Below are 13,917 nucleotides of genomic sequence, written 5' to 3'. Positions count from 1 at the left end.
TGTGCTTTCTCAGGAGCTGGAGTTTATCTGATTCATGATTAACGAGTATCGAGCCTGTATCTAAAAATGCTCCTCACGAATGCATAAAGTGAAGAAATTTGGAAAATGTTTTTCTGCTGATTCCTTTTGTCAAACCGACTCAGTACCTTTAAGAACAATAATGACAAGAATTTCAGACAACTGTGATATTTAGGTCGAAGCCTTTTATTCATAGACCCCTGGAAATGACAGACCCTGTGTTAAATTCTCACATTAAAAGGGATCCAAAGGTCACAATAAAAAAAAAAAAAGAAACAGACTCTAGAATAAAAACTTTGAGATTTTGAATAAGAGAGTGTTATTTCTATCTACTGAAAGCGAGGTCAAGTGTTTAAGAAACAGTATTTTTCATATAGCTATTTTTGAGGTCAACTAGAGAATTCAGGCATATCCTTTCCTATTAATTAATCTATTTTAAATTAAATTTAAAACATTTAAATTGCTCTTATACCTAAATCCCCTTAACAGTTTCCTTAACACAGTCTGTACAGTCTATTAGGGACACGATACTAAATGTAACCTGCATTTAGGCACTTCTAAATTTGTATTGTCAGGGAAAAAGAAGTCTAACACATGAATGTATCTTTCTAATGTACATCTATGCATTAACCTAGAGTTCCATAGCACAACTGGGGATGTCTAGGGATATGTTAAAAAAACCCTTGATTTAACATTTGGCTCTCTTTGAAGAGTGTGGCATTTGTAAAGAGCCCTCTTAAAGAGGACTGGAAAAAAAATGCAATCAGTATACAGCACCATGCTTACCGAAGCCACAGCAGCTTTTTCCTGTCTCTTATTGCCGCATGGCACACATCCAGATATCTGCTGTACTAACATTTGCTCCTGGGAGGAGATGAAGAAAAAAGGGTCCATAAGGTTCCCATTGGCCCAGACAACTGAAACATCTGCTAGATTCATGAGCAGCTTGCTGGCCTAAATCAGCAGGGAGAACTGCTGCAGATCGGCACTGCCATATCAATAGATACTTCATAGACCGGAGGGAGGAAAAAAGAAAGTCAGTAGAGTAAGTGATTTTATTTCAAAGTATGCTAAAGTCTTGTGTAGTTTTATATAAAATGATATCTAAATTGCACAAAATTAGAGCCACATCTACAACTGATCAGCTTGCAAGACTCATTAGAGAGCAGGTACATGAAAGAATAACAGGATGCAATCCTAATCTGCTAATATCTGCTAATAAGAGCAAGTCACATAGGTTTGCAGATGAAATTTGACAAAAAGCAGTCACCTGAGGAAATATTGCCTTTACTCAGAAGCTTACACCAGCAGAAGCCTCATCTTTCTGAAATAGAAATAGTGCTAAGATAGTTGGTGGAATTGAATCAGCAGTTTTGTGTCAGGACACACAACAGGAGAAAAGAGCACTTGCTGAAGCAGCAATTATAAAGGACAGAGGAGAATATACATCCTCAATGGGTGTGAACTGCCCTTCATCTCTTTGGTTCAAGCCTGGGTTCTGGCACCTGAAAGTGTAGTCTGGCCTAAGTAATTTTGTTGTTTATAGTTTGATGCCACTTAGTTTCAAAAGGGCTGCTAGAACTGTATATAGCAGTCCTTCTCCAGACCAAATTCCTGCTATTATTTTACTGTTCCAACTGACGGGGGGAGGAGAAAAGTACTAAGTCAGTTATAAAACTGTTGCTTTATATAGGAACTTTCATCAGCTTAACCAGAGCTGTGCTTCAGAGATCTCTATAGTAGAAAACGAGTAAAATATCAAAGAAGGTAAATATTGACATAGGAGGTGAACTCACCACTAACAAAAACTTTGTGAATACACAGATCATCACAAGTGGAAAACCTTTTACTAATCATTCAGGCTTTTGCTCTGTCAGAATCAAAACTACATTCTTCAGGGCATGTTCCCAGTTGGCTGGGATGCGCCTGCTAATAGAGCCACACAAAGTCAGTAAGGGAGTGCCTGTTCACATAAAAACATCTGCAGGCACAGTATTTCCCACCTTTAAGACAGTACTATATTTTAACACACACATATACTCCTTCACAAAAAGTTTATACAATAAATGCAATTCCTGCTTTCATGTTATTTTATATAAGAAGAACTTACATTAATCATGTGCACTTTAAAGAGTAGGTATGGTTTACATTATGTTACGATAAACATCTAAGCCTTTGTATGCTTTTCAGCATTTTCTAGATATTTTGAGTGTACAGAACTAGAAGGAAAATCTCTCACACAAAGTGTTAATTCAGGCCTTGTGACCATTTCTCCAATGTGGAACTGTGCTGTGATGGGTTCGAGTGTACCAGAACACCTGTGCTCTTTTTTGATTTCTTTTGTTGTTGCTGTTGTTTGGTAAGGCATTTTTGCACTTGTTGAACTTCAGTGCACTTTTAAGAGGGTAAATGGCTGAGTCATGCCGTCACAGTGCCAAACACCTGTGGCTTGCAACGAGCTATCATATGGAGACAGGACAGAAAATGTGTGAAAATTGCGTGCTTCAGATTGCATTTCAGTGCAGTCAGTTTTAGACCCATTGTAAGTACTTTGCAGTGGATCATTTGTATTAATACATTGTATTCAAATTACAGTGACAGGGTATTTTAAATCCTATTTTATCATTGCTAAACATCTGCATGATAGTTCTTTGATAGGATATATAAAGAACTCACAGTGTAAATCAACATGCCTGGCTGCATGCTCTACTTTTAAATTGACAATGTGGGTGTAAGTTTTCCCATGATGTTTAGGCTCGGATAGTTGTTGTATTGTCCTGTTGCTCATCAGAATGATATTAGTGTCAAAACATTTTTGGCACATATACTACAAAATTGTTGGCTCACTGATGAGATGCAGGGTTTGGACAAGCCTCCTTCTGTTGCAGTCATCTTAGGAAAATCAGCAATGTTAAGTTTGTCTTGTCCTTCTGTAGCCATTTGGGTAGATTGCTGAGATTTGTGTTCACAGAACTGGAGTCTGGTCTTTTGCTGGAAATTTCTGGTTATTCTTTTTTGCCTGGTTCTTTTCTATGGAGATTTTCCCCAGTGAAAGAGAGGAGTATCCAAAGCAGAGCATTTTATACTTTTTTAGTGATTATTTGTGGTGGATAAGCAATTAATCAGAAGACATGATTCAGTGTTCAGGCAGTGCTGTCTCTGTATTATATGTTGGAGTGTGCTGGTAGATTTTAGAGGCCCCCAAATAAAAGTATGAAGATAGCAGTCTGAAGAACTGATTGCATTAACTGGTCTTTACAGCTCTTTAATTTTCTTTTAAAATGACACGTCCAGAACTTCATTTTGTTTGTTGCTCAGAGGAGAAGATTGAACAGAGGAATAAATTGTAACAGGAACTACTTCCAGTTGCACAAGTGGCCAAGAACATAGCTGATGTGAGGTTTATAGTGCCTGATACTGACTTAAGCTAACTGAAGTTCTAGACTGACTTTCATTGGGGTTGTGTTGGTTGCAAGAAGTACCAGTCAGTTTGATGAAATGTTTGGCTTTGGGAGAGAGGAAAGCACAAAGTATGCTGTAACTTCATAGCAAGCTTGTGTATGTATGTATATTTGTCTCCACCATAGATTTATATATATTTTTCCATTACCCTATTATCTGGCTTTTGTGGGTTTTTTTTTGTTTGTTTTTGGGGGGGTCTTTGGGTTGTGGTTTTTTGGGGGGGGGGAGTTGGTTTTTCTTTGGGGAGGGGGTGTCATTTTTTTTCTTCTTGGAGAACTGATGTGAAGTAAGAAAATGTCATTATCATCTATTTGCCGATTAGCAATGGAAATGTGACAATGGTGCTCAGATCCTCAAAGAAATGAAAGTACCCAATCCTTTATTTTTTATGTTAGAATTGGGTTCCTTCCTCTTTTTAGACAAATGGGCCTTACAGTTTGTTGAGGCACAATGAACTGAGCCCAATGCTTTAAAGCAAAAAGTGACACAAAGCTCTAAACCATATTTGCACTTATGAGAACCAGAAAATTCAGCAGTCTATTATCACGGCTATGGGAAGATGAAGTCACTTTAATTATTTTGGGGTTTGTAACCTCCATCATGAATTTAGAGTTGTGGAGGGGAATGCCTTTTTCCCCTTCCAAAATAAATTGAAATATAAAATCACTGAATATGCTTCTCCATTCACAAGCAAATAATACCGTAGTGATAATCTGAAAAGAGTAAAAAAAAAAGCCATTTATGTGAGGTTCCTAAGAAATAGTACTGTTTGTGCTTTTTATTCCATTGTGTCTCACACACTTTTTCTTGTTTGTCTTTATGGAATAATTGTACTTCAATATGTAATTTTCTCAAATTTGTATCTGCAATTTCTTTCACTGAAATATAGCCCAAATCAATTATATCTTGAGTTAGCTGCTGTTGTAAAAGCATACAACTGAAACACAAGGAGTGAAGGAAGGAACAAAGGCTTTCTCCTTCTCTATTACTGCTGTCTAACATAAATTTTGTAGGCGGAAATCAGCAGCTGTAGCGGTGTGCTCCTGTGCTTTGCATTATTTGAGTAATTGCTTAAACATTTAAAAAAGCCCAGCAACCTTGAAGGCACAGTTTTAGGGGTAACAGTTATTTTCTGAGTGATTTCTTGTCTCTCTCCTAAAACTCTGTCATTCTGTGGTAAGTTTCTGCAGTGTTCTCATTAACTCAGATTTTCTCTGCAAATGGTTTTGCTACTGGAGCATGTAATAGTTACCACAGCACACCATTTTAATTTGTTGTTTTATTTCTTTTTTTAAGCAATGTTTCTTCAGTGAGCAAACAACTGAAAGGACACTTTCTCTGGCAATATCATATACTTTTTAGACTTTATCTAGATACAGGACAAAATTGTTGCCATTTAAGACAGCAAGTTAGGAAAGGTCAGTTGACCCAGTCAAAGACTCTTTGTGTGTCAAATTCTGCTCAGGCAATTTTTTTTTTTCCTTAAAACTGCTGTATGAATCCAATTTAGCATGCAGGCAACATTGGCACTTTATCTTTTAGAATAAAGCACAGCAGGTACTGCCTGATCATAGAAACAAAATAATAGGGCCAACAACTTCTGTAGTTTCTTCAGTATTTGCAGGACACTAACATTCTATCTGTGCTGAGAAAACACAGAGGAGATTAATTCCTATTAGAAACTTAGAAGAAACACTAGTTGCACAGTAATGCAGACCTCAGTTTATTCGTGCTGCAATGCAGTTCATAGTATCATTTTTCTTTAAATCAGATAAGGACAAGATAATAATACTTCATTTCTTCAGAGAGGTTTTGGCAATATTTCATATATAAATTAAGAGAAAAAGTCAGGAAACTGATTCAGTATGTTTAGATGTTTTATCATACTGGCTTTTGCTTCTAATGTTTTCGTTCTTTTTGCTAAGAAAGCAAGCCAAAATTAATGTATTCTCCATACAGATGCAAGTTGCTATTTGAAGTAGTAAGTTGCTTGCCTTCTCACCTAAATATTTATTCTATAGGAGTTTTTTTTCTCTAAGACCTGGTCCTATTAAAGTCAATATTAAAAAAAAATCTGACTGATTTAAAAAATAAATTGCTCAAGTGTTATTTTCTTTTTTCCTTTCATAGAGTTTTGAATTTTTTTGTCAGCCTTGGTTTTGGCTGACATCATGCTGTAAAGGTATGAAACAAAGGTATGGCTTCATGGTTCTACACAGGACTGGAAATTTCTGCTTTAGGCACTCTGGTTAAGAATGAACAGGACTTTAGGCTCTACTATCTCCCTTACTTCTATGCTGATAATTTGCTTCATAGGGATACTGGGCAACCAGGCTCGCTGGAACTGATATGTCAAGATTGCTAACTCACTGTAGCTTCTTGTCCAGTTCCTCTTTCCACACCCATTTCTCTTTATGGTTCTCTGTTATACGGTGACATGAGTAGGCAAAGCTTGCTGTACTGATATGGTGAAACTCTCTTAATTTATAATATAAGTGTTTCCTACAAAAACAGACCTCTGCAGAAACAGAAGCAAAGAGAGGATTATGTTTTCTTGGTGCTTACAGCTACTAAGTCACTTTTATAGTTGGCCTGGTAAATGGATTATAATATATAACCTAAGCATCAAAAGAAAGCGTTGAACTCATTAAAGAGCTTTCATTTTAATTGCAAAAAGAAAAAAAAAAACAACACAAACCAAAATAAAGATAAACAAATAAACTTGAAATGAACTCACAAGATGAATGTTTCCAAACTGGACCAAATAATGATAATTACTATGCATAGTCTTGTCACACACTGAGATAAAAATCAGTTTTTGAATCTGTAAAAGCAGTTGAGCCATGATTTCTGGGTGAAAAAAGCCCTCCTCTCTTGACTGAAAACAGCTTGTGGCTAATGAGATATGAGCCTGTCAATTCTACTGGAAAGCAGTACTGGTCCTCCACAAAGCATTGTGAAAACAACCTGTGATAGAATATACTTAACTATAGCTCCATCTAGTCAAAATAGTTGAAATAATTTTGATAACAAAGCATCCTGAAGTGAGCAGGGGGACTGTGGTACCACATGGTGACAGTGATACCAAGATATCAAGATGCCACCTTCTTTTTGCAATAGCTTCATTGTGTATTTCTCTTTGTATAACCTAATGTTTTCCAATGAAGCTTCTGCTCCCTTTTCATATACAAGAGAATTGTAATTTAGGCCATCAGTACTTCTGTTTTATTGATGGCTTTGGTTGGGTTTTTTTTTTTCATTCTTTCTCTATTAGTATACTGCAGGCAGATAGCACAATTGTTTGACTTGCCTCAAGGTCTGACCACAGAACAGAACATAATCATATGTAATGGATATATATATGTCTGACAGACCTGACCTGCTGTGTCAAGTGTTGTTGCCAGCCATTTGTTGTGAAGAAAGCAAACAAGCTGGATGGGTAGACTTGTCTTTAGAACAGTGATCGTCTGAGTCACATTCATCATCCAATCATACCTGTCAATCAATTCAGTTAATAGTAAAGTAGGAAGTAAATTGCACTGAACTAACCTAAAAATATGTGTTCAGAAGAGTATGTATTATTTATATATTCTGCATTTTCTAGATGTTTATAAAACTGAAATGTCCCTTTAGTATTTGCTAAGCAGCATTTGATGGAGGGATTTCTCTTTGATCCAAATTAAAACTTATGTGAAAGATACAACTTTCACCTCCTTCCCTGTCCCATCTTACCTTCTTACCCACTCCCCCACCACCCCTCAGCTCACATTCTCACCTTCTGTTGCTTCAGCTAAACAGGAATAGCTCTCATATTGCTTGAGCTGATAAGCCTCATGGTTTTCCTGTATTTTCTAAAAGCTGATAGGTAGTAAAAGCCTCTTTTTGCTGTTCGTATGAGAGCCCTGGCCTTTGCAAGCAATGTGTCACATCATTATCATGAAAGCTTATGATTTTTTTTCTACTGGTGTGTCTCCTACGGTAAGTATCAGTATCTGCCCTTCCTTCTTACAAATACCAAATTTGGGTGACTTTTTCCATACCTGCAACCTGAAAGAAGGATTACTAGTCCTGTTCTGTAAAGCACTGCTAAGGTTTCTGGAGTGATGTGTTAGTGTCCTGGCTGTTCATATTCAAGGAAGAGATGGGCTGCCAAGTAAGTTTTACAGGGATGGAGGGTCCATTCTGTGAGAGACAAATAAAACATCTTAGTTTGTTCAGCTAGCACAATGCACACTAAAATGTGATCTATCTGGAAAGTGCATAATGCACTGATGAGCAGTGCAGGAAGTGCTTAGATATTTTCACTGTATGTTGAAATTTACTGTATAATTAATTATTATTAAGTCATATGCTATGTTCTTTATCCCTTTCTGCTCATGCATATTGACCATGCAGGAGTTTTATTGGAGTAAAGACCAATTTTTTTTTTATTGTTTTAAAGCTTTATTAGGAATTTACTTATTTTCAATGTGTTTATGTATATGTATTAATAAAAATATGTGATGTATTTAGTTTTTTCCTGACTTCTTAAGTTACAGTTATATCTGGAAAAAGGTAGCCTTAATACTTAAAATCTTTTTGACTTCTGTAAGGCATTTGAAATTAAATAGAGTGATATTTTGAGTAATAACCAAAACTTGCTCAAAACCAACCTTAAAATCATCAAGCAATTTAGAACTGTTTCAAAAATTAGGGTGAAAGTGTAATGACAAAGAAGAACCCATAATTGAACAGTTGTGTTTCTGTGCATTTGTCTGCATATGGAAAAGTGGTTAGTACTGTACTATTTAGATGGTTTTCAGAAACAACCTGGGAAGCACAGTTGTTGCCAGCAATATTTGTGGGTGCCATGAAGACTGCGTCTATATGAAATAAGGAAGAGCACAGGTCAGTAGGCTTAAAGTGAGATATGTTAAGTGCAGTGAAATGTAGGGACATATGCTGTGATTCTATGTCTAACAGCTACAGGACAGTAAATAAGTGGGGGTTGTTTTTGGAGTGGTGTCTGAGAAAAAACACAGGCATCGTGGTAAACAGTCAGACATGGTTCCCCATCTGACCCTGTGGCCAAGGATATTCAGTTAGGTGTGCAAAAAAGAACATGAGTGCTGATAGAGAAGTGATATCATCTTCGTATCTTCTCCTGTGACTGCTACGGTGGGGTCTCCATGTCTGGAAGCACACTTCAGAAAAAAAATAACAAATTAAAGAGGGCACAGAGAAGAGCCACAGACTAATTAAAGGATTAGAAAAATGTGGTTTCTACAGAAAGGCTTAAGAGCTCAATTTATTTAGGTTGTCAAAGAGAAGGTTAATGGGTGATATGATCATGGTCTCTAAGTGCCTACAAAAGAAAGAAAAATTTGATCATAGTAGGCTCTTCAGAACAGGTGGAAAAACACAGCATTAGCCAGTTCATGCTACGTGCTGCAATGAGACATTCAGACTAGGTATAAAATGCTGTTTTCATGTTTAAACAGTGATGACCATTGCTCTCTTACATAAGTTACTGAAGGTGCCACTAAGTTTTCCATTACTAGACTTCTTAAGTAAAGGCAGAATGCTTCTGTTAGATGATACTGTCTTGTTCGATTTCTGTTCGCAGAGTTAAGGAAGAAATTAAGAAATGGGAGTTTATATATATTAAGAACTCTTAATGCTAGAGAGCCACAGTGATAACACCTAGTTGTTGAAATGATGATGAAACTATTTCTTTAAACGTACCTCTGTCTGGCATGGCCTTTAGACTTGCCTTCATATTGAAAGCACTTCAACAAGCATTCTTGATTTAAAGGGACTATTCAAATGGATTAGAACCAGCAGTCAGTGCTGGGAGTATGAATGGTTATAAGTTATCCTATGCATAAGGGGTTTATCCAAAGCAGAGCCCTTGGGGAGTGATGTGACTCCAGCCACAGGTCACTGTGCTGCAGTGGGAGGCTGCTGCCCCTGCAGCTCAACGGTGGTACCTAGAAGTGGCTGAGAACACCTTGTCTGCATTTCCGATGGCCTGATCTCTTCATCCCACTGTGCACATAGCCTGGCAGCTTTGCTGGCATGTTTCCTAGGTGCATGCTACATACCTGTTTAACAGACATGAGCATCTCTCAAAACAGTCAGTCCCCCAGAAACCAGATCTAATCTTCAGTGGCATAAAACTTGATACTTGTAAGGCTGTGTTAAATGGCACAATGTGGATGCTTTCTGTAGTGTTCATCTACATCATACAGGCTTTCAAAACCTTTTCCAGTCCCAAAGTTCCTATTTCAATGAATCAAATTAGATGCTGATACCAGCAGAAAAGTAAATCTCATAAATGTTTCTTTGTCTTAGCTATCCCATCATTTATAAGTGATTTTGGTCTTCCTGAAGAGGTGTGCAATATCTAGTCTTGCTTTGCCTATTTTCTCTGTTCCTCACAGGCTTCCTTCTTTTCAATTTGGCTAATTTCCAGATAAAATGGTTCATTTTTTTTCTCTGCCTCTTTCTCCATTCCAAGTTTCCTATGAAGCTGTGTGCATCTTCTCCAGATCCACACAGCTTCTGTATGGGTAATGGCTAGAATTAATGCTTTGATTTCACTTTTATATGCTAGATTAATTCTTGTTTCCAAAACATCAGCATGCCGTAAAGTGGCCAGAGAAAAGAAAGTTCTTCAGACCTCTTCCAGATCATATCAACTACAGTTTCCATTTAAATGGTTCATCAGAAAAGTTCACCTATTAACCACTCTTCTCGTTAAATATGTCTGTGACTTCACAATCATTAGCAAATGATAGACTACATATATGCCGACACCTACATGATAAGAACTAAAATATCAGAAAGGGAATATAGAGCAATTCTGGGGAGTTCTTCCAAATGGGTTAATGGGTTGCTAAATCATTACAGCAGTTCCTTATTAAACTATCTTCCATTCCTAGTCTGTAATGTAAATGACAGATTTCACTGTGCTAATCTCTGGTATTAGGCTGTTTAATGCTTCTTGTATGCAAAAAGTGGTTTAGCACACATTGCCTTGTATGCACAACTCATTCTTTAGAAGGTCATTTCTTTGGTAAGATGCCTGTAATTCAGTGGAAGTAATAACAGGCTGTGTGCATTTTTCTGGATTTTTAAAATTCTAATTTAAGCAATAAGCAATTTCTGCAGTATCTGGAGGTTCTTTGGCACATTGAAATGGAAAGAGGAGAAATGGAAGGAAATGACATATCTTTTCTGTTCTTTTTCACTCATCAAGTATTTTTCAACGTGTGGTTTTCAAGAACTGGGGTTTGATTAATGACGTGTCAGATATAGAGGATGTCATAAGATTTTAGCATTCATTTTTTTCAGCATTTGAATTAGCCATGGTGTTTTCGGTATTCCTTTATTTTTGTTTACTATTTCTGTTAACCTGTTGATAGTAAATACCCTTTTATAGTAAATCTTAGTACATAGTAAATTGTGACATTTAGACATCTGTAGGAAGTTGATATTTATACAAAAATCAGGCCAGTTTTACATTTTGATGGAAATCCTTTTTTATTTATTTTAAACCAAGAGAGCAGAGAGTGTTAGACTATCTAGCCATTAATGCATTCACTGACGTAGAAGCTTATGTACCAGGCCTAATGCCATAAAAAATATGTTACATAGGGAAACGGGCAATTATCAAAACCTGACAAGAATTCTATTTTTGTCAGTATCAGCAGGTCAAATACAAGTTCAGTTTTTAATCTTTATTTAGTAATTTCTTACTCTGGTCATCTGAAAACCTGTATTTGAGATACTCGACTTCTATATAAAAGGCATGCCTCAGTTTAACTTAGCTTGGGGAACAACTCTGATGAGAGCCACTAAAATAGGATGTATGTGTGAAGGTTTTATGCCAGATTTGTGATTCCATATTGATACAGTTAGTGGATATTGTATATATAATTTCCTTGATGTAATTATGTCTGTGAGCTTGTTCACACCTGTAGGATTGTAGAGATTTTTCACTTCAGACATATCCCACGTGGGTATCCATCTAGGCATTATACTTATGCTAGCAGCAATACCTGCCTGTAAGTGGTTCTTGAATTAACAAAATCTCTATAAAAGGGGTGGGAAGAATGAAACATACATTTGATTTAGACTATTGTATTGTCTTTCTTTTGCATTGTATCCTTGAAGAAATTACTATATCTCCCAGATAATGATGTGTCTTTCTTATTACTGAAAAATTTTTCTTTCCTCATCCATGTTAAAAATTGATTCCATGTTTTTACTGTGCTCCCTTGTTACAATATTGTTTGTCAGAATGTGTTGTGCTATTTGTCAAAGGCTGTTCTCACAATACATAAACACTTCAGTCTAACTACAGCATTGAAAATACTTGTGACTCAAAAAAGTGGGTGATACTGCTCCTTTATTGTGTAGAGGTATTTGGAAAACTTCCCAGTGACTTTTCAGCAAGCACTTACTGTGATTCATAATGCTCTGGGATAGAATCACAGATGTGAAAGAGACCTACTACATCATCACTTCCATTTTCTTATGAGATCGGGTTATATTCCCTCAACAGAGGATGCCTTCAGTTTCACATACATTTTCTAAGCAGAGGATGCATAGGTTCACAATACATTTGCTCTCTAACAACTAACCAAACCTGGCAGGAAAAGCGTTGTCCTTAGAATATATTGAAAAGCATAAGAAGAAACAGGGAGTCAAGACTGACTTGTACCTCTGTTTTAAAAAGCAGATGCAGATTTTTATGTTATGCTTTCAGGGATGTTTTCAACGGCAATTTAAATGTATCACCTGTACTAAGATATCTGTATAGGGATGTAGGATATGAGCCCTATGCAGAGGCATAGCCTAGATGTGTTGATACGTCTGAGGAGATAAAATTGCAATGTATTTCTTTGGATTTAATTAGTATGACTTACGGGGGAGGGGGGAGGGAGGGGAAGAAAGGGGCAGAAATCCCTATTTCTTCATTAATCTGTTTCTTAGATACAGAGAATATATTGCAAATATAACTTCAATTTATCATAGTACCTTTTATTGGTCAGAATAGATCACACTGAATTCAGGCTCTGCCACTTGTGGGAAGCTGCAGCAATAAATTCAGTTTTACAGCTTAAAATCTTTATTTTTTTCTCTCACCCTCTTCCCTTCTCCATCCCTCCCTTTCCTCCTCAGGCAGCCAAGGGCAGTTTCCACTTACACAGAACGTCACGGTTGTTGAAGGGGGTACAGCAAATTTGACCTGCAGGGTCGATCAAAATGATAACACCTCCCTCCAGTGGTCAAATCCAGCGCAACAGACACTGTACTTCGATGACAAGAAAGGTAAATAATTTCCTAAATTCATGGTTCTGCATCGTTTTTTTCTAAGAAAGAAATGTTTAAAGCTATTTCCCTTTAATATTTTCATGTGAAAACATTTGCTAGGAATAGATGTTTTCAGCTGTAATTATGACATAATTATTTTGTTTGAGGTGGTTTGCTGAAGGGGTCTCTTCCATACAAAGTTGTATTTTATTATTAAAGGAAAATAATTATATTTGAAATTCTTACTGCAAGTTAATTTGGAAAATATTATAGCAAAATATCTTGGATGAGCATACATGGGTGATACGAGACTGGAAAGGAGGTAGTCCATAAACCTTGTGACTTCTTTTCATTAGTGTGTGTGTACATATATATATATATATGTTACATTTGCATGTATATAATCCTACTATGTGTGTCAGGTGTAGTGCAGTTTTGCTGTTAGTGCAGTATGGAGTTGCTGTGGTAGGTGTTCTTAACAGCTAATAAAAATGCTCAGTTTTAGTGCCCTGATTTTTCCAATTATAATGTGCACAGATTTTTTAATTTTAGTTAAATTAGAGGGGGGAAAAAGACATTCCTTACAAAAAGAACAGCATTGTCACTCCAGTAGGATATATTTCTAAGATCTTAATCTGATATGATAAAGCATTACATTTTACATAATAGAATTTTGAGATAAAGACTACATTATATTCAATAAAGAAATTAAAACTCAAGTTATGAGGAATAAATTTATCACTTGGCTTCAAAATGCAAAAGCTTTGGTGTTGATTTCAGCATTACAGAAGTTCAACAATATTTTATTCTTAATTCTAGTGCTTGAATTTATTCCAAAAGGTGCTACATACTCTAGAACATATTTTAACAAGTGCAGTTATTCCTCTGCTTGAAATTAAAGGACCACCGTCCAAATGCTTTGCTGGATGGTGACAAGACTTTAAAACTCCTTGTAGGACTGAAAATGCTTTGTGGATCTATGCACTTCAGCAAGAGTAGAGTCTAAAACCTGTCATTTTATACCTGCTGAATCTGCAATCAAAATATGGGTTTTTTTGCTATTAATATAATAGCTGAATTGAATCTCTTGATGGTGTTGAAGTGGTTCCTTTCTCTTTTATCTAATTTCCTGTAGCG

General features: G+C 36.4%; 1 protein-coding gene across 1 annotated transcript in view; it reads left to right on the top strand.

Moving 5' to 3' along the window:
* CADM2 (cell adhesion molecule 2) overlaps window positions 1–13,917 on the top strand; it is a 607,168-nt gene that overhangs the window by 420,181 nt on the left and 173,070 nt on the right. Inside the window, exon 3 of the mRNA XM_005144493.3 lies at window positions 12,649–12,798. Within this exon, the coding sequence (XP_005144550.1) occupies window positions 12,649–12,798 (150 nt within the window). The remainder of the gene's footprint in view (window positions 1–12,648; window positions 12,799–13,917) is intronic.

Source organism: Melopsittacus undulatus, chromosome 2 (assembly GCF_012275295.1).
Source record: "Melopsittacus undulatus isolate bMelUnd1 chromosome 2, bMelUnd1.mat.Z, whole genome shotgun sequence".
NCBI lineage: Eukaryota > Metazoa > Chordata > Aves > Psittaciformes > Psittaculidae > Melopsittacus > Melopsittacus undulatus.
Note: the sequence above shows the minus strand (reverse complement) of the source record. Positions and strands in the feature narration are given on the sequence as shown.